The sequence below is a fragment of the Sphaerodactylus townsendi genome, linkage group LG09 (genome assembly GCF_021028975.2).
Source record: "Sphaerodactylus townsendi isolate TG3544 linkage group LG09, MPM_Stown_v2.3, whole genome shotgun sequence".
NCBI classification, from domain to species: domain Eukaryota; kingdom Metazoa; phylum Chordata; class Lepidosauria; order Squamata; family Sphaerodactylidae; genus Sphaerodactylus; species Sphaerodactylus townsendi.
In genome coordinates, this window is record NC_059433.1 from 51,938,196 (window position 1) to 51,958,173 (window position 19,978).

Below are 19,978 nucleotides of genomic sequence, written 5' to 3' on the forward strand. Positions count from 1 at the left end.
GTGTGGATCAGTGTGGCAGTATCAACACATGATCAGGATAGAAGGCTGGTTGGGTTTATAGATATTAGAAAACACTCCTAGCCACTTCCCTGTCTTGCTTTTCTAAGAGCAACATTAGGTCCAGTGTTACTTCCAGACTACTCAGAGAAGTGGCCTGTCATGTCCTGCCTTAGTGATCTCAATAATCACCCAGTGCACCACAAAGTTTACCCTGTGGCAGTAAACCCATGCTGGCAGGGGCTGATGGGAATTGTAGTCCATGAACATCTGGAGAGCCGTGAAATCATGCCCGCAGGGTCGCAAGGAAGAGGCGAGACGCGGTGATATCATCCGGTGGAGAGAGCCAGCAGCAGGAAGCGCGGGATCCTTGGATCTGGCAACTCTGCTGTGTGCTCGGCCCTGGAACCTTTTATTAGGGTTTACAACAGGGGCGGCAATGGGGCCGTACCGGGAGGCGGGAGAGCGGGAGGGTATCATGGGGTTGCCTACGTGCGGGAGGAAGCGTCCGTGTCTGGGTCTAATCCACACCTGGGGGCAAGAGCCCCTTTGTCCCTTTGTCTGGGACACCTGGTGACCGTGAGTCAGGCATCTCATGACCTGTGACTCACGGGGGACTGGGGGGTGGGGGAGCGTGTGCGCCCAGAAGGCCGCAGCTGGCACCGGCATTCCAAGCGCTCTTTCTACGGTTCTGCTGGGTTCGCGGGCTCACCCCTACATCTCCCCGTTTCTAACGTTTTAGAACGGGAGCCGAATTAACTGGGGCAATTTAGGGAAACGCTTGCCTCCCCAGGAACTCGCTCAAGCTGGTTGAGCTGTTTGTGCAACATGAGAACCTGGTTTCCACGCAGGGGGAAGTCATAGGGTTTCTTACAAGCATTACAGGCAAAAGCAGATATACACTGAACAAGGCAGGATCCGGTAACAAGGCATACAATAAAACCAATGAAGAATTGTACAATGGTACAATATCTTGCAACTCACGCACTTTCATATGAATCAACAACAATAAGCAATCGATAGTGGCATGATTATCTAGGGTCACTTGACGAAGCTCTTGCTGCTCGGAGGCCAGGGCATCCAAAGCAGTCGAGGTGGAGTTGATGGACTTTGCAAGGGCGCAGGCCAGACGGCTGATAATCTTGGTGTTACAGGAAACAAGTCCGGGGACTCCCACAGAGGGAAGTCGTGAGAGAAACATACTCCGCCTTGGCTAGAGCAACCGCGTCGCTCTGGCAAGAGGGGTCGAGGGAGAGGGCGGAGCCGCTGCGGCGCCTGGGCTCCTTGGGCGGAGCCTGGGGCAGGACGATGGCGAGGCGGCAGCAGAGAGCTCCGGCAGACAGATAGGCGGGGATGCAACAACGACAAATAACATAACTTCTAAAATCAAGGCATGCAATAACTTCGATGATCAGTTGGGTCATAGTACTCAATAATTCTTTTGGAGGTCGGCTCCAAAGGGCATAGACGGGGCAAGGCATAATACATTGTGCTAGCAACAATATTTACAAAACATGCATGTTTGTAGGAAGGCGACATTATATAAACGGAAACAATAAACATTGCTAAATAATACATAAGCTAGATGATGTACGGAAGGGAGGCAGCCCGTGGCTGCATAATTGTCCAATGCATGGCTCTTGCTGTTTGACTACCAAAGCTACGGAGCAATGGTGGTAGAGTCCATGGATTTCTCAAGAGCGTAGGGAGAGCTACTGATAGTCTTTAGCATTGCAAGCAGTGACTCTCACGAGCAACGCTGTGAGAGAAGGCATGTTCCGATAGCAATCAAGTGGCTGAAAACAGCGGAGAGTTCCAAAGGTTAACCTATCAGGAATGTGGTTGAATGTTCCTGGCTGCAACTCCAAACTTCAGCCAGGGGGGCGGCAGAGAGGGAGAGAAGCTTCAGCCAGGGGGCGGCAGAGAGGGAGAGAGACTGGCGACTGTAGACGAGGAGCAGCGACACGTGGCATCAACCTCTGAGCTATAGCTGACCCAGATGGTTGTTCCCCTCTGGGAGGGCCCCAATGAGGGCTGCGATCTCTGTGGGAGGAATTGGTGTGCTGGCTCCAGAGAAGTCTTTCCCATCTCGGCTCTGGCTGGGGGGCAGTAGGGCTTTCTCAATAGGGCTGCTGGGCTGGACCCTTTAGGGAGATCCGCTCCACCCCCGGGATGGGGTTGGTTTCCATCTGATGCCACTGCAGGGGCTGACCGGGCATGGCAAGCTGGACTCCTGTATGGAAGAGAAAAACAAGCAACGCTTTTCCCCCAGGGGGTTTGCGCTGGCGGAGTTAGTTCTCATAGATGACAATGGAAAACCTGAGCCCTGAGTGGGGGGCGAGCAATTGGATGTGGTCTGCTGGATGAGACCTTGATTGGGTTGGTAGGGGGGGGCACTACTCCTCTTTCTTTAGTTTGTTTGGTCAAGATCTCCTTAAAGATGCGGTCGGCCCATTCCAGTGATCGGCTTGCAACATTCAAGGCATTAAGAACACATAACACAAAGGTGGAGACAGGAAGGGCTCCGGAGAGCTTGGGGGAGGGGAATGAGGAAGGGTCACACCCAGGTCGGGTGCTTGTTTGCAAAACAATCCCAATCGCCATCTAAGGTGTGGGTTTTTGAGAAGCAACTTAAACAATTCACAGTTATGATCATATCTAGTAGAAGCAACGCATAGAGAGGATTTAGAAAGAAAAAAATGTAGAGAGAAAATTCCTGGGCTTAGAGTTAGACCGCACGAGCAACTTGAGAGGGGTTTGCGAAAAACCCTTTTCAACCCCTAGGTCTTGAGGTGGGGTGAGTCAGCCCATTTGAGAGAAGGCAAAAGGTATGCAGAAGAAAAGGGAGGGGGGAGGGTTTGGAAGTTAACCTTACCTTACCCTCCTGTAAGGAGATTCTAGCTGGTTGGAATTCGCTTCCTATCTTACAGTGGAGACTATGTAAGATAGAAGGGGCTGAGAGAACCCCTAGGTGCTGTGACTAGCCAGATGGCACTCAGCAGAAAAATGTGGGAGCACGGAAATAATTCTGGTTACCCATATAAACCTGTGCTGCGCCAATGTGGCAGTGTAGGCTCAGATAGACAAAGGAAAAGGTTCTCAAGAAAAAGCTTGATGAAGAATTTTGAGGGTTTAAACTAAGATGGAGGTGGCTTGGAGCAGATTCCACCAGCATTCTAGGGAGCACACGAGCTGTGTCCCTTTCAAGGCTGATACTATAATGGGTGGAACCTTACAAGGCATAGGCACACATAATCAGAAGGAGGAGAGCTTTAGATTTAAGCACAAGGAGAAGCACAAGGAGAACTTTAGATTTAAGCACAAGAGTATAGCTTTAGAGGCAATGGGGAAAATCCCACTCATGGGGGGGAGAACCTTAGGGGCCCCCTTTGAAGGGGCAAGACACACAGAACATACATAAGTATACATAAGCATACATAACACAATGAGGAGGTTTGCAATTTCGCTGAGAGCATTCTTAAACAAGGCGATTCAACCATAATCGGGATTTCCGTGGGAGCATTTTAAACAAGGCAGTTCAATGAGTGATTATAGCACGCAGCTTAATCAACATGCTGGAAAGGAAAAACGGGGTTAGTCTTTTCTCCTAGCTCCGTAGGAGGTGTATCCAAGCTGAATCATTTTTATTGAACATACAATTGGAGACATATCTAGGAGGAAATAACATGAGTTTAAAACGTCCGGGCTTCTTGTCCTTCCCCCTTCCTAGGGGGGAGGGGCCGGCAGCTCTTCATTCTGCTGTGAAAGAGAAGGAGTTATGTGAGGGTCGATGGGGGAATTGCGCAAGCCTTTGTTTTCTGTGAGCTTGATTCCGAACCGGCTCAATCTGGACCTTAAGGGCAAGCACGTGTTGGATTTTTATGAAGATGGCTACAGCTGGATTTGGGGAGCTTACCCTCTGGATCTCACAGGGCGGTTCCTTTGCAGGCTGGAATCCTGCTCTTCCTGAGGTACTGAGGATTCTGCTGCTACTGGGAGCATTGAGCTTAGGGCTTTGCACATGCCTAGAGGCCATGCAATCTGGGTTTTGCATGGAGGAGCTGAGGCGCTGAGCATTCCCTCCTGGGTCCCAAGGGGGCTTTCTGGGTTTTTCCTTAGTGGAAGACTCCAGATTTAAGACGCTGAGGCTAGCATTTTCCCCCTTCCGCGCCTCCTCACCCTGCAGATTTGTTATAGGGCATTCTGTGGAGGTTTCAAGACGGCAGTCCTCTTGGTTGGACTGGGCATAGTGCCAGAATGTTGGCATCTTCTTCCGTCAGCATTTCTTTCTGCTGCAAATCAATGGTTATGCGCTTTGCAGAGATTTTGAAACGCGCGCCATTCTGTGGCACTGACGGAGGCATAATGACTTCAGAAAGGGAAGGAGCGAGCAGGGCCGGAAATAGAAACACAGAGGGAGAGCAGGCAGTGAGATTCAGATCAGCTGAGGTTAAATTAGATTCAAGTGAAGGCACAGAGGCAGGAGGATCGAGTGAAAGGCAGACATTGGGAGCAGATTGCTCTAGGGAAGGCTCACTCATGAGCGGAGGAGGAGGAGGCGGCTGAGCCACGAGAGTGCGAGCGGGAGAGTTTGAATGAGGCAAGGAAGCAAGTGAGACAAGAGGAGGACAGGCGTCTGGTTTAGTGGATAGAGAAAATTCCGGGGGTGAAATTGTAGGTGAAGGATCGAAAGGAGGGACATCTATGGCAAGAGAGGCCACAGACCTGCAGACTGATGGCGACATAACATTGCCTCCACATCAGTAGCAGTGACATCGGCGCGCGAGGCTCTCTGTGCAGAGTGCGCCCGATGTTTTCCCAGTCCTTAAGATTCAATGTCCCCCTCTCAGGGTACCATGGACATTGCCTATCAATCTCCCCAACCAATTTGCGCAGATCCCTTCTCTTTACTGGGACTCTGGCGCTTTTCGTCATCCCTTTCAGTTCGCTAACGTGCTTGTCATAAGCCGTGCTTTGGCAAGCTCCCATACTTACCGGTGGTTCGTCAGACAAGAGAGTGTCCTAGAACGCGGGTCCGTGGACGATGATCCAGCGGACGATCGGTGCAGGTCCAGTGGACGGTCGGTGCACCGAGGGGGCCTATTCCAGGCGACGGTAAGCGGGCGGAGGTTGGAGATTCCCGGGTTTCGGCACCAGCATGAAGTCATGCCCGCAGGGGTCGCAAGGAAGAGGCGAGATGCGGTGATATCATCCGGTGGAGAGAGCCAGCAGCAGGAAGCGCGGGATCCTTGGATCTGGCAACTCTGCTGTGTGCTCGGCCCTGGCACCTTTTATTAGGGTTTACAACAGGGGCGGCAATGGGGGCATACCGGGAGGCGGGAGAGCGGGAGGGTATCACATGATACATGACATCATGGGGTTGCCTACGTGCGGGAGGAAGCGTCCGTGTCTGGGTCTAATCCACACCTGGGGGCAAGAGCCCCTTTGTCTGGGACACCTGGTGACCGTGAGTCAGGCATCTCATGACCTGTGACTCACGGGGGACTGGGGGGTGGGGGAGCGTGTGCGCCCAGAAGGCCGCACCTGACACCGGCATTCCAAGCGCTCTTTCTACGGTTCTGCTGGGTTCGCGGGCTCACCACTACAGAGCCGTAGGTTGCAGACCCCTGACCTAGAGCCTGAATACTTGCTGCCTTTAGAACACCTGGCAACTGAGGGAGAGGTTTGTAGCTAAACCCCCCCCCCCCATATCCCCAAATTCATAGGAAGCTGTGTGTGTTCCCTCAGTGAAGGAGGAGAGGCCTGTCATACACATGTTGAAAAAAAAAAGTGTGAAGAGCCCTTATTTCCTGTGTAGTAAAATTGAAATCTGTTTTTGCAAGTCAAGCAAAACGCTAGATGGCCATTGTTCTTTAGCGGACTCTTCAGTGTTTGTTATTCAGTAAATATTATGTAAGTGTTACTTGATCAGTCTGGTGAGATGGTATAACTTTTTATAATTTCTGTTCTCACAAATAGAAGTGATACTTATTTTCAAGATTTTTGCTGATTTTGAAATCAGCCTGTAGCACTGCCCCTGTTGCCTGCCGCTTCTGTAAGCATATAACAAAATCAAAGGAAGCTGGTTAAATAGTACCTTGTGTCTTATGTTGTGTTCCACAGCATTTTTGCTTATATGTGATTTTCTGTATCTACTGTGTTTCCCAATAATATTGTGCTTTCATTTTTGTTCTGAATTCCTCAAAACATGTACCAGTTCTTATCCATTGGTGCATTTTAATAACCCTTGACATTTATTCCAGGCTCTTGAAAACGAATCATGTGCAAGTCTATGATTTATAACTTATTAACAGTGATTACACTTTCAGCTGTGACTTGATGGCACTTCAAACACACACACGCATACACACACACGTAGCCTAAACTCTTTCATAGCCCAAAACTGGAAGGATTCTTGTCTAATTCCAGTTAAAGCATGATTCCAAAAAGGTTGATATCTACTTAAACTCTTCCATTAAACAGAACTGGTCCTGTTGAGAGATGGTAGGGGCAGAGCCAGCATAGTGTAGTGGTTAAAATGTCAGGCTAGGATCTGGAAGACCCAGATTTGAAGACCCACTCTGCCATGGAAACTTGCTGGGTGACCTTCAGCCAGTCACACCCTCTCAGCCTCAACCCTGTCAAGTATTTGGATGGGGACCTCCAAGTAATTCAGGGGGCATGATGTGGAGACAGGCAACAGCAAACCATCCCTGAACATCTCTTGCCTTGAAAACCCTACAGGGTCACCGTAACTCAGCTGTGACTTAGTGACAAAAAAGGATGGGGAAGGGCTTTTAGTTAAACCTTGATTTCTGGTTGCAAACTAGTGGAATGATTTTTTTTTCAACTGCTCTTTGATATAATTATTGTTACACTAATGTTGAAAATTATTTAAAATAAAATCAGTTTAAAAGTACAGAAAATTAATAGTGGTGTGCTGACTTTCTCAAGGATTTCTTCATTTCTACTGAAAATTCCCTGAAGTAAGGCAATTTTAAGCAATCACTTAGTTACAGATACATATTGTAGTAATAATTATTAAAGGCCTAGACTAGCACTTGCTGTGTGTCCATAACTTTTCATGTGTGTGAGAAATGAATCTTGTGACTCATGAATCTTGTGATTTATGAGCAGGTCTACTCATTACTAGAAATGTGGATAATTTTTATGTTTTTATACAGTACCTTAGAGAAGGACACAATTGTGGGCAGTGTTACTCTGGTAGACAGCTACTGTGTGTTAAGAGCACTCTGCAAATGAATTAGAGAATGTTTTTAAAGAAACTGGCCATGTTCCTGCATGCTTAATAGCTTAATGCGCAGATGTCTTCTCACACATACACAAATGTGTGTCTTGGTGAAGTGTCTGTTGAAGTGTCAGATCATTTTTAAATATACTGCGAGAAAAAGTAAGAAAGCCATTTCTAACTAAGAAAGTCATTTCTAACTATTCTGCACGTCCAGAATAATCCACTTTCAATCCACTTTCAATTAACTTCACAGCTGTGCGGAATAGCAAAATCCACTTGCAAACAATTGTGAAAGTGGATTGAAAGTGCATTATTCTGCATGTGCGGAAAGGGCCTTAGTTTAGGTTCTGTCAAGTGCTCTCTTCACTGGTGTGTTAATTTTAGTTTCCATGTATTCTTACAAGAGAGTCATACAGTTGAATAAGATATGAAGTGTTAGGCATTTTATGGGAACATTAGCATTTTTTAAGGCTGCTTTACGATTCCCAGAATTTTTCTCTTGTCTTAAGGTGAACCACAGTTTATCGATTGGGAGAAAGACAGTGATAATGAAGATGATGGGTCAAAAACAGATGACACTGATTTGGATATCTCGGATGCTGATTCTTGTGCAAACAACTGTTTTGTACATGGAGAAGAGGAAAGAGAGAAGTCTGCTAAAGTAAGACATTTCATTTTAACAAATGATATAGTATGGGTCACGTAATTAATTATCCTTTTTTCACAGCCTTTTTTTCCAAAATGTAAAGTTGTATTTTTCTACTACTTGGTAGTGGTAGCATAAGGCTAGAAGGAGTATTTGGCGTGATCTGAACTTCGTGCTCTGCAGAGGTGTAGCTCCAAGGGAGTGGGGGGGCACATGACGCACTGGGGGGCACCCCTGTGGGGGTGTGGCGAGGGGGCAGGACACACCAGTGCACTGGGCGTTTTTCCCCCTTGCTACTTCTCTTGTGCTCTGATATTAGAAAACTTGTGTTTCTTTCTGCATAAGAGAAAAAAGAGACCAGAAATTTCTTGAAAGAACTCCAGGTAGAATATTTTTAGCATTCTAAAATGTTAACAGTTTAAAGACTGTTTTTTGATGTGTGTTATGTCTATGAAACTAGTTTTGATTGCAGCTCAGTAATTCTACTTGAGTCTCTGCTTCCTGAAATTCTCTAGAGTTTTCAAAGCCATCAAACTAATTCATAGCTGAATTAAATCTGTTGAATAAGATTACTTCAGGCCCTCAGTGGCAGAATTTATGTTCACAAATGCAGAAAATTATTTATTAGGTCAAAGTGTTGATGATCCAGGAGACTTGTTTTCTCCCCTTTCCTTATTGAGCGCATGGAGCTGCCTCAGTGAAACCACAGATCTGTCAAGTTCAATCTGGTCTCCTCTGACTGCCAACGACTCTCCAGGGTCCCAGGTGGAGGTCCTTTGCACCACCTGTTGTTTGATCCTTTTAAATTGAGATGTCTCAGATTGAACGTGAGACCTTCTGTGTGCAAAACAGGTACTCACCCCACCATTCTTTATTGGAATGGTTTGTTTCCAGATTTCAAGTCTAATATCTTGATAATGGCCTAACTCTATCCTGTGCGTTTGAAAATATATTTTTAATTTTATTTTACATCAAGCAGTCTTTAAAAATGCTAATATCCTCATAAAATACCACACTCATACTATATAACCTCTTCATTTAAAAATGGAGACATACACTTTAGTTGAGCAGATTTTCAATGCTTAAAAGTCACAATATAGGTAGTTTGTATTTTGGCTTGTAAAGATTTCATCCATAAATTGTTCTCAGAACATCCAGTAGGGGGCAATAAGAGCCTGCTTGTTTTGCATTTATTTGAGAATGGCTTGAAAACCGGAAGCAAAGATGTGCAGCTTGATGCATTGTTTGCTCTACTGTTGCGTTGAAACCGTGTCAGCACCTTAAGCTGACCAAAAGATGTGCTGAGTTTTGCATGATATTGGCTACTAACAATTCTATCCTACCTTTCTTTTTCAAGCCCAATGTTGTCAGAACAATCTGGGCAAGGCAGTAACAATTGTAAAATTAAAAACTCTGAAATAGAACCCCAGTCACAATTCGAATCTGCAAAAAGACCTCTAACAGCAATTCTATCTTCCCTGCTCCCTCCTTTCACCACAAAGAATCTTCCAGACATCTTCTAGAGAAGAAGAAGAGTTTTGGATTTATATCCCACTTTTCTCTCTTTTAAGGAGACTCAAGGTGGCTTACAAGCTCTTTTTCCTCCCTCTCCCCACAACAGACACCTTGTGAGGTAGCTGAGGCTGAGAGAATTCCAAAGAACTGTGACTAGCCCAAGGTCACCCAGTGGGAATGTAGGAATGCGGAAACACATCTGGTTTACTAGTTAAGCCTCTGCCACTCAGGTGGACAAGTGGGTAATCAAACCTGGTTCTCCAGATTAGAATCCACCTGCTCTTAACCACTACACCACGCTTGCATTGCTTTTCGAAAGTTGCCAAGGATTGGAACTTTCTAGAAAAAAACATTCCACATAGTTAAAGTGTCAGCAGAAAATAACATTTTAATAAGGATGCAATTTTAGTAAGGATCCTTGAGAATCAGAACAACAGCTGTTCTGATGGGCACAGTTGATGCACATATTCATAGATAGGTCATCCTTCAAATAGCAGAATCCCAGGCCATGTAGGACTTTTGAAGGTTAAAACCTTACATTGAACCTGGAAATGGGAAATTAAGATCTTTCAAGAGAGTCATGTAGTCCAAGTCAGCAGATGTGCAACCGCATTTTGGACCAGTTGAAATTTCTAAGTTGTGTTCAGGGCAGTGGTGGGATTCAAATAATTTAACAACTGGTTGTTTACAAGCACCATTTTAACAACTGATTCTGCCAAAGTGATGCGAACCTGCTGAATCCCACCACTGGTTCAGGAGCAGTCTTGTGTAAAGTGCACTGCAGTAATCCAACCATGAAACTTTAATAGCATGGATCATGATGCCCAGATCAACTGAGTCCAAAAGACTTATGAATGCCGTGTAAATAAAAGAAGGCGCACTTTGCAACAATACAAGCCTGGGTTTTTTTTACAATTAGTGTGCACTCAGGAGCACCTCCAAATTCTTATCTTGATTTGTAATGAACAGCACAACCCTATCCAGGGTCAGGCCGTGCAGGGATACTGACAGGTGTCACCTTGTTGTTCCTGCATTACTTGACCACAACATTTAGGTATTGAATTGGGATGGAGAAATTATTGATAGGGTTGCCATTAATGCAGGGTATCTGAAAACTGCAATGTGTGACCTTTTTGTATTTAAATACAGCATTTCAAAGACTAAGAAAAACCTAAGTGACATTTAAGAACAGTGAGCCAATATTGTAAAGGGGCATTTATTTTAATGCAGTTAGTCATCTGTTTGTGATTCAAGATGATAAGAAAACTGGTCTATTTTGTTTCTTTTTAGTAGCTTGTATTGGGTTGCAAATTCAGGAGCTGCTTTAAAGCTGTTGCAAAACTGTCATTCAGCAGAGACAGTGCTTTCAGTTTCATCCAGTTTGCAGCAGTGATTTGGAGGAACTCTGGTGTGGACTTGGCCTTGCAACAACCTGGACATAGATAGTGTCTGTCTCAGAATGTTTAACTTTTTGCCTGAACCTTGGGGATTTTTGCCTATAAACAGTCCATAATTAAGCATAGAAGCAGCAACTTCTGTTCTGCATTCACAAAATAATACTCGTAATACTGAATTCTCAACTCTGTTTCCATAAAGTTCTTCATAAACCATATGCTCCATATTAGTGGATTCTGTAAAAAGCATCCATAACATGTATTTTTCCCATGAATACTCTTGCAGAAGTTATCAAACTTTTGTTGAATGTATTTTCACTCATAAAATAATTACACGAGGTACCAAAAATGTGAGAGATTTTAGCTAGCAAAATACAAATTCAAAAAATAGCTTGTTAGAGCTGAATGTTTATAATAGAAATGTGTCTATGGAATATATCAGTGTTTTTGGGTTTTATGCTGACTTGTTTTACAGGCTAGTGTTACGAAAGTCAAAGAGTGGGGTTACAATTTTATTTGAACCTAAGATCAACTCTTTGAAGCACCACAAATTTTGTGGAACATCTTTTGAAAAAGGAAAGCAACAACAACATCCAATAGATCAGCATCTGTCAGCACAGCAGGGACAGTTCAAACTGAAACTCTTGCAGTACAATTTTTGTTTTTATTTTTATTTTACATATTCTTGACAAGTATTTAATGCTGAATGATACTTTGGTATAAACAAGATTGAACAATATCTGCACACTTAGAAATATTAGCTAGGATCCAGTTGAAATTTACCATGGGTAATAGGCTTTCAGGAGCACAACTTGCCTCGTTCCCTACCACCCACTGTAACCAAAAATGTCCCCTGAAATGCTGATTGTAGGGGGCTGGGGAGTTGAAGAGCTGCCCTGTTGGGGGTGGGTGGGTAAGGAATTGGCTTGCGCTATTTGACAGTATCCAACACAATACTCTGTAAACTTGTTAAGGTCTTTGGTAACATTTTATAGTCATGGTTTAGCAAGCTGAATAGTTGATTGAAATGCTGTTCTTGCCTGGTTTAGCTGTAAGAACAGTTCTGCTCTTCATGTGGGCATCAGGGACTTCTTTTAGTAAATGAATTTAGTTTACAGACTGGGTTAATGTAATATAGAAATTATCAGAAAAATACTGATATAATTCCTCTCTCATGTGACTCCACTGCTGTGATATTTAAAAAAAATCATCTTTGAGGAAAAGTTATGTTTGAAATGTACTGGGGAGCTTCTGTAGAAACAGAGTGATATACAGGTTATATTAGGAGAGTCTGTTTTGATTTCTTTTAATCGGCACATTTTTCTTTGCTCATGTTCAGGGAATATTTATGTTACATTTTTAATTATCTTTGCAATTAAATACAAATGTTTGCAGTGTGAAGCCATCCCAGAAACGGGTTGCATGCATTCTTCAGCAGCTCCACTAATCTTAGGGTTTGCATGCTTTGTAGTATTTGTAAGTAGGGCTATAATGAATTTAAAAAAGGGGGGGGGGAATAAACTTAGAAGAAAATTGAGAAATGTGAAATGGAGGAGGTTTGGCAAAATGAATACAGGATACTGCTTTTTCATTTGCTTTTGAAAAAGGCAAAATCCTTTGTCAATAGTTCTTCCGTCTGGGAGAAAGAATATTTGGGGAAATTGTCTCTTTCTGCTAATTATCATGCTGACATAATTTTACAGGTTTTTTCCCTTGAAGACATTCCTCTGAAGCTCCAGTAGAACACATTTCTTTATACTGTACCCATATAATAGCAGTGCCATCCAAAATAGAACCAGACTTCCAGCAATCTCCATACTATTGTGTCTTTTGGTGGGAATTTCCAGGGCAGTGGCTTACGTCGATCATTAACGTTGGGAGTTGACTCATATTGCATGGGAGATGGCTATTATAATTATTGACTCCTTGCATGTTTTGCATTCTTAAGTGCATGATACATGCTTTGGTCCTATGAATAGTTTCATGGGCAGATAAAGCTGTGAGCAAGAAACATTTACAGTGTGTGTGTGGGAAAAGTAGCTGTGCTAGGTGATGGGTTTTAAAATTACAAAACAAAACAAAAACCTTATTTTGTTGTCTTTACAGTAGAAAAAACTGTAATGTACAAATTATGACAGCATCATACAGTTAAATAAAACCTTATGTTCTAGTAGTGAAGTCAGCAAGGACTCCAGGTATGCAGAAAAATGTAAAAATAAAAAGATTTGGGGGTTTAAAACATCCAAAAATGATAAAAAAATCAGTGCATGTAATTTTAAGCAACAAATTCTCTCCTTGGCTGTTATTGGGCAACCACAGTGTTCCCAGACTTGGTTCTACTAGTCAAAGCAAGAGGGAGGGGAAGGAGCCCTTTCAAGACCTATTTTGGCTTTCAGGGAGGGCACATTGGGACGAGGCCTGGCTAGAGTTGCCAGCTCCAAGTTGGAAAATTCTGGGAGGCTTTGTGGTGAAGTCTGAGGAAAGCAGGGTTTGTAGAGGGAAAGGGCCTCAGTTGAATATAATGCAATAAAGTTCACCCTCCACAGCTGTTATTTTCTCAGAGGTGGGGGGAGATGTCTGGAGTTTAGCTTTAATTCTGGGAAGTCTCCAGGTTCCACCTGGAGCATGGCAACGTTAAGCCTGAAAGGAGCCTCAGGGTGACTTGATACTACCCGATTTTCAGCACTCCACTAGGCTTGGCAGCTTGATACTATTCAACAGCAGCCACATCATGAAAGCCACTTAGTGCAGTGTTTAGAGCAGAGTCTGCAAGATCCAGATTCAAACCTCCATCTTGCTGTGGAAGCTCACTGTGGACCAGTCACATACTTTTAGCCTAATGTACATCACAGGGTTATTTTGTGAATAAAAAAGAGTAGAGGAGAATAATAATGTAAGCTGCTTTGGTCTCCTCTGTGGAGAAAGGTAGGGTATAAATAAAGTAAATAAATGATCAATATAACTGAAGATGGGAGGTAGATAAATGATAGGTAGGGGAATTCCTGAGAAAGAGAGGATGAGGCAAGAAAAAAGAGAGGATATGGGCATTGCCAGTGGGAGGGAAAGAGGTAATAGTGAGGGGAAGGAGATACAGGGGAAATTGAGTTGTCAACAAGTCCTTGAGGTTTCTCTACCATGCAAGTGGCCTTGGCCCAGTGGCCAGCACCACACAACTGGGCTACATGTTTTCCTTGGTAGAAGCTATTGTGTGCGGGAGGGAAATCTTAAGACAGAGAGGCAGATAAAGGTAGGTTGGCTATTGAGTGGGGAGGTGATAGCATTGCTAACGCCAAATTAGGAAATTTCTAGATATTTGGGGGATTGAGTGAGGGGAGGATAGCATTTGTGGAAGGGGAGATATCAGTGAGTACAGGGCGATAGAGTCCTCCCTCCTTTCTCCAGGGAACTAGGGTTGTCTGCTTTCTGGTGGGGACTGGAGATCAACAAGAATTACAACTGCTGTCCAAATGACAGAGATTAGTTCCTCTGGAGAAAATTACCGCTATGGAAGGTGAACTCCATGTGCTGAGGGTGCTTCCCTCCCCAAACCTTGCCCTCCCAAGACTTCATTCCCAAATCTCCAGGAATTTTCTAACCTGAATCTGGCAGGCTGGGAATTTCCCAACCTGAATCTGGAGAGCTGATCTCTGTAGTTGGGAGATATGTTGTCATTCCAGGAGATCTCCAGGCCTCACCTGAAGGCTGGCCACCCTTGAAGGAGAAAAGGAAGGAAGGGAAGGAGAGATGCCACCCGCAAGTCTTTGTGGGCTCCTTCTTGTTATGTAAAGAGTATAGGACAGATAGAATGCAGAACATTTGACTTGCACTACCTGATTATTATGGCCTAGTTCATATACTGAAGGAAAATGAGCAGTATTGATTGTAGATAGTGCTGTGGATTTTAAATCATGTTACAGAAAATCCCATGCCTGCAACTCTTCCATCATTCTCAATGCCTTCAAAAATAACAGCCTTGTGGTGCTTTCCAAAACCCCCAAGTTACTTCATTTGTTACAGTGTTCTGCAAGATAGGAGTCATTTTTGAAAAGTGGAGGGGGGCTGAAGCAGAAAGTATCCCTTCTGTGAGTTTTACGTGGACAAATCTGGTTTCTAATGCAAGTTGTGTCAATGCAAATTACAAGACAGTGGGGTCCTTAGCCTGTATTTGCAGAATTAATGTTTTTATCCTTCATTCACCATTCAAAAAGAAACGAACTTGGCTAAAAACAAGTAATTGTGCCTGGAAGCTTTGACAAATGGTTTCGTTTAGAACAGTTAAATTGGCTGGATTATACAGATTCAACAATCACCTGTAAATGAGGTTAACTAGGAGCTTTTACTCAACGTCACACTGTCTGGTGACTGGGAGTTTTGCATTCTGTTGAGCCATGGCTCACATGCATGAGTCATTTGGGTTTGTCGGTGTTAAACTTATTCCTTGTCCTACAGGCATCTTTGTAATGATGCACCTCATTGGTATCTAGTCATAGTTTAATTACCTAGATATTGACTACTTTATTACAAGAGTTCAGGGGAAAACCTTTTCCTTGTGTAATGAGGTAGGATATGAAGGCTATGCATAAAACTGAACAATCTAATAAAACAGACGAAAGAGACTTTTACTAATAAAGCTCACTGTTTTGCTTTTGTTGTGCAGTGTATAGTAGGAATAGTGGTGGTCTAAAAAGCTCTGCTGCTTAGCATGCCATATATGTATTGATGGTTAGTAGTTTTATTGATTTGTGCTTCAGGGAGTATGTTCTATTATTGTTTCTTGAGTGGAAAATCACAAGTTGGCCAACTCTCTGTATTAAATTTTTGTTACTTTCCAACATTGGTATAAAATGCCCATTTGTGTAGAATCATTGTGTTGGAAGAGACCACAAGGGCCATCAAATCTAACCCCCTGCCATGCAGGAATACACAATCAAAACATTCCTGACAGATGGCCTCTAGCCCCTGTTTAAAGGCCTCCAAAGCAGGAGACTCCACCACCCTCTGAATCAGTGTATTCCATTGTCAAACATCCCTTTCTTCAGGAAGTTCTTTTTAATGTTTAGGTGAAATCTCTTTTCCTGCACCTTGAATCCATTACTCCTTGTCCAAGACTCTGGAACAGCAGAAAACAAACTTGCTCCTTCTTCAACATGACATTTCTTCAAATATTTAAACATGGCTTTCATGTCACGACTTCACTTTCTCTTCTCCAAGCTAAACAGACCTAGCTTCCTAAGTCGCTCGTCATAGTGCATGGAAGCCAGACCTTTTACCATTTTGGTTGCCCTCCTCTGGACCCATTTCAGCTTGTCAATATCCTTCTTGAATTGTGGCTCCCGTAAGTGGACACAGTATTCCAGGTGAGGTCTGACCAATGCAGAATAGAGTGGTACTATTACATCCCTCAGTCTAGACACTATACTCTTATTGATGCAGCCCAGAATTGCACTGACACTTTTGGCTGCCATATCAGACTGTTGACTCATGTTCAGTTTGTGATCTACTAAGACTCCCAGATCTCTTTCACATGTACTGTTGTCAAGCCAGATGTCACCATCCTATATCTGTGCATTTCATTTTTTTCTGCCTAAGTGTGGTATCTTACATTTATCTCTGTTGAAATTCATTTTGTTAGTTTTGGCCCAGCTTTCTAATCTGTCCAAGTCATTTTGAATTCTGACCCTGTCCTCTGGAGTATTAGTTATCCTTCCTAATTTAGTGTCATCTGCAAATTTGACTAGCGTGCCCTCTATTCCATCATCTAAGTTATTGATAAAAATATGGAGTAGCACTGGGCCCAAGACAGAACCCTGTGGCACCCCACTATCATTTCTTTCCAGGATGAAGAGCCATTGGTGAACACCCTTTGGGTTTGGTCAGTCAGCCAGTTATAAATCCATCCAACAGTATCATTGTCTAGCCTACAGTTTACTAGCTTGCTTGCAAGAATATCATAAGGCTTATAAAAGGCTTTAATAAAATCAAGAGATGCTACACAGGGACGTAGGTATAGATTTTTTATGGGGGGGATTCGGCGGGTGGGGCCACCCCCTGGGGAGCGTGGCCATGCCTCCCCAAGCCCCGGCCCGGCCTGAGTACTCTCTCTATATATAATTTCTACCCCGCCAATTTCCCAAGGGACTCAAGGCAGCTTACATACTTATAAAAATACAATAATATCAAACGTTACAAAGTGTAAACATTAAAACATTACAAAAATGTAAACATTTGGAGGATATAAACATATATTAACAGAAATATAAATATTTGGAGGAGCTTAGTAGAGAAGAAAGAGAAGGGAGCGCTCTAACACGTTTGGGAACTCCTTCTCTTCAGAGCTCTCCACTGTCATCTTTACAACAGCCCTCCTAGGTAGCAGAGTCTGAGAACATGTGACTGGGCTGAGGTAATCCAGCTAGCTTCTGCAGCAGACTGGGGATTCGAACTCGGGGCTCCCGAATCTCAGCACAACACTCTACCCACCACACCCTGCTGCCCAGTCAGAGATGGGCCGAGAGGCTCATGGGAGGCCCAGCGGAGCAGCTCTCTGAGGCCAGGCCCTGCCCCCCCACCACCCCCCCACCGGCTGGGCTCCCAGCTGGCAGTCCCTTCTGCCCTCTCCTCTGGGCAGAGACGTAGCTAGGGAAAATGGAGCCCAGTGCAAAATCTGAGTTTTGCCCCCCCTCCAATGGGCGGTCGCTATGATGCTGGAATCCACCCCAAACAGCATCACTTTCAATGGTGTTTTAATTAGGGAACCCGGATTCTCGCTTTAAATCCACCTTAAAGGGAGAATCTGGGGTCCCCAGTTAAAACAACATTGAAAGTGATGCTGTTTTGGGGTGGGTTATCCCCCACCCTGAAACAGCATCACTTTCAATGTTTAAACTGGGGACCTCCGATTCTCCCTTTAAATCCATGCTGGGGGGGGGGATTTAATTATTATTACTATTATTTATTAAATTTATAGGCTGCCTCATCCCTGAAGGGCTCGAGGCGGCTCACATTTAAAAGGAGAATCTGGGGAAATTTGGGGGATGCCTGCTGTCAGGGGTGCAATTGTTAAGCTAGCGGCACTAAACTTTCAGGGTATCTTTAGGAGACCCTCCTGATGATACCACCCTGGTGAAGGGGGGTCAAAGTTATGGACCCTTAAATGTGTAGCCCCCATCTCCTATTAGTCCCCATTGGAAACAATGGGGGATTGGGGCACCCCCTTTGGGAGTCCACAACTTTGGACCCCGTAGTCCAAACTTCACAAAACTGGATGGTATCAGTAGGAGACTCTCCTGATGGTACCACTCATGTTTGGAGAAGTTTGGTTCATGGGGGCCAAAGTTATGGACCCTCAAATGTGTAGCCCCATCTCCTATTAGCTTCCATTGGAAACAATGGGGGATGGGGCACCCCCTTTGGAAGTCCATAATTTGGACCCCCAGAACCAAACTTCACCAAACCTGGGTGGTATCATCAGGAGAGTCTCCTAAAGATACCCTGAAAGTTTGGTGCTGCTAACTTAAAAACTGCGCCCCCTGCAGGCCAAAAATTGAAAAAACACTTTAAAATACAAAAAACCACAAACGAGGGGCGGAGCTTCAGAAATGTAATGGGGGGGCTTGAACCCGAGAACCCCCCCTTACCTACGTCCTTGATGCTACATCAGCATTCCCTTTGTCTACCAAACTTGTCACTCTATCAAAAAAAGAGATAAGATTAGTCCTGGCATGACTTGTTTTTAAGAAAGCCATGCTAACTCTTAGTAATCACAGTATTCCCTTCTAAGTGCTGTCTGTTTAATGATCTGCTCTAGAATCTTTCCTGGTATTGATGTCAAGCTGCCTGGGTGGTAATTGTTTGGGTCCTCTTTTTCTCCCTTTAACAGCACAACAGGAGATGGATGATTGTGAACCTAGGGAGTTTAGGAAACGGTAGTTCATGATGTCTTTTTGAGTTTTTGCAGTTTGCACTCTGCCATTACTCCCCCCCCCCCCACTTCCCACTATAAAAGATAATCCGTGTACAGGCAAAGTGTACATATGTTGTATTTAATATTTTTCTTTAATAATTTTCCTTTTTAATGTCAATATATCAATGTGTCAATAGATTGCTCAATCTATTGATAAGATTAAAGATAAACATTAAAGATTATATTAAAAATTAAAGCACGTGTGCACGATAGAGAACCTGCAAAATAATGCCCCCCCCCCTCCCGGATGCAAGCAAAAAGCTGTCTGATGGGTAATGCCTGCCCTGCTGCAAATATGTTGGTGTGTAATAATGTTGAAGATGCCCCAAAACAAAAATTTTCCAGGAAATTCTCTTTAAGGTCGCAGGAACCTCACCGAGCATGATCAGCCAGAGACTAGCTCTTGTTTGAGATAGCATGCACAATATATTCCTTCCAAGAACCTAACTGAAATTTATTTATTTATTTATTTATTTATTAGATTTCTATACCGCCCCATCCCCGAGGGGCTCCCTGTGAATAAATAGCCTAGTTGTGTGTTAAAGAACTCATAATCAGCCCAATGAAAACACCTGTTAAGTAACCATAACCAAACATTTGCCAAATTAAAGGAATATACAAAAATGACTGCTCAAAATATAAGGTTGCTCCAAATATAGTTAACATGTGCCTCACTTTTAGCCCTGTAATCAACCCCAACTGTATGCTCTGGGTGCACAATAAATATTTTTTTGGGAAAAAAATGATAGGAGTCAATCCATGAGTCCAAACTTTCTTCTTGAACAGCAGCTTGGCCCCCTTGCCCAACGACAAGCTGCTTTTAAGAGGGAGGTTCTGAAATAGTTTGTGATACGACAGCATGGGTCAGCTGATAAGAAAAATCTCTGACTTAATGCAAGTTTATTGCATGAACCTAAGTACCTTCTTATATTGCAACTCTGGAGTGCAACCTGTATTCTACCAAAGGTAGTTGGAAATGTTTCAGTGGCGTATGATGGAGTTGGAGTGCACCTTTGGTTCCTAGTGCAGCGATCTGTCTAAAATTAGGGCACTGTAATAATAATAGAGGGAGAATTAGCTGTATACGTATTTCACACTTTCGTTTCCTGTCCATTGATTTCTGTTGTGTAATATAAAATGCTTGTTTTAGGATGTTGTGTCATCCTGATGACTTAATTCTGATAAGAGATTTTGTGCCTATTGCAAATGGT

General features: G+C 43.8%; 1 protein-coding gene across 1 annotated transcript in view; it reads left to right on the forward strand.

Annotated features, from left to right (window-relative positions):
* Positions 1-19,978, forward strand: part of SPIDR (scaffold protein involved in DNA repair) — a 177,920-nt gene that overhangs the window by 10,201 nt on the left and 147,741 nt on the right. The window contains exon 5 of the mRNA XM_048508338.1: positions 7,759-7,910. Within this exon, the coding sequence (XP_048364295.1) occupies positions 7,759-7,910 (152 nt within the window). The remainder of the gene's footprint in view (positions 1-7,758; positions 7,911-19,978) is intronic.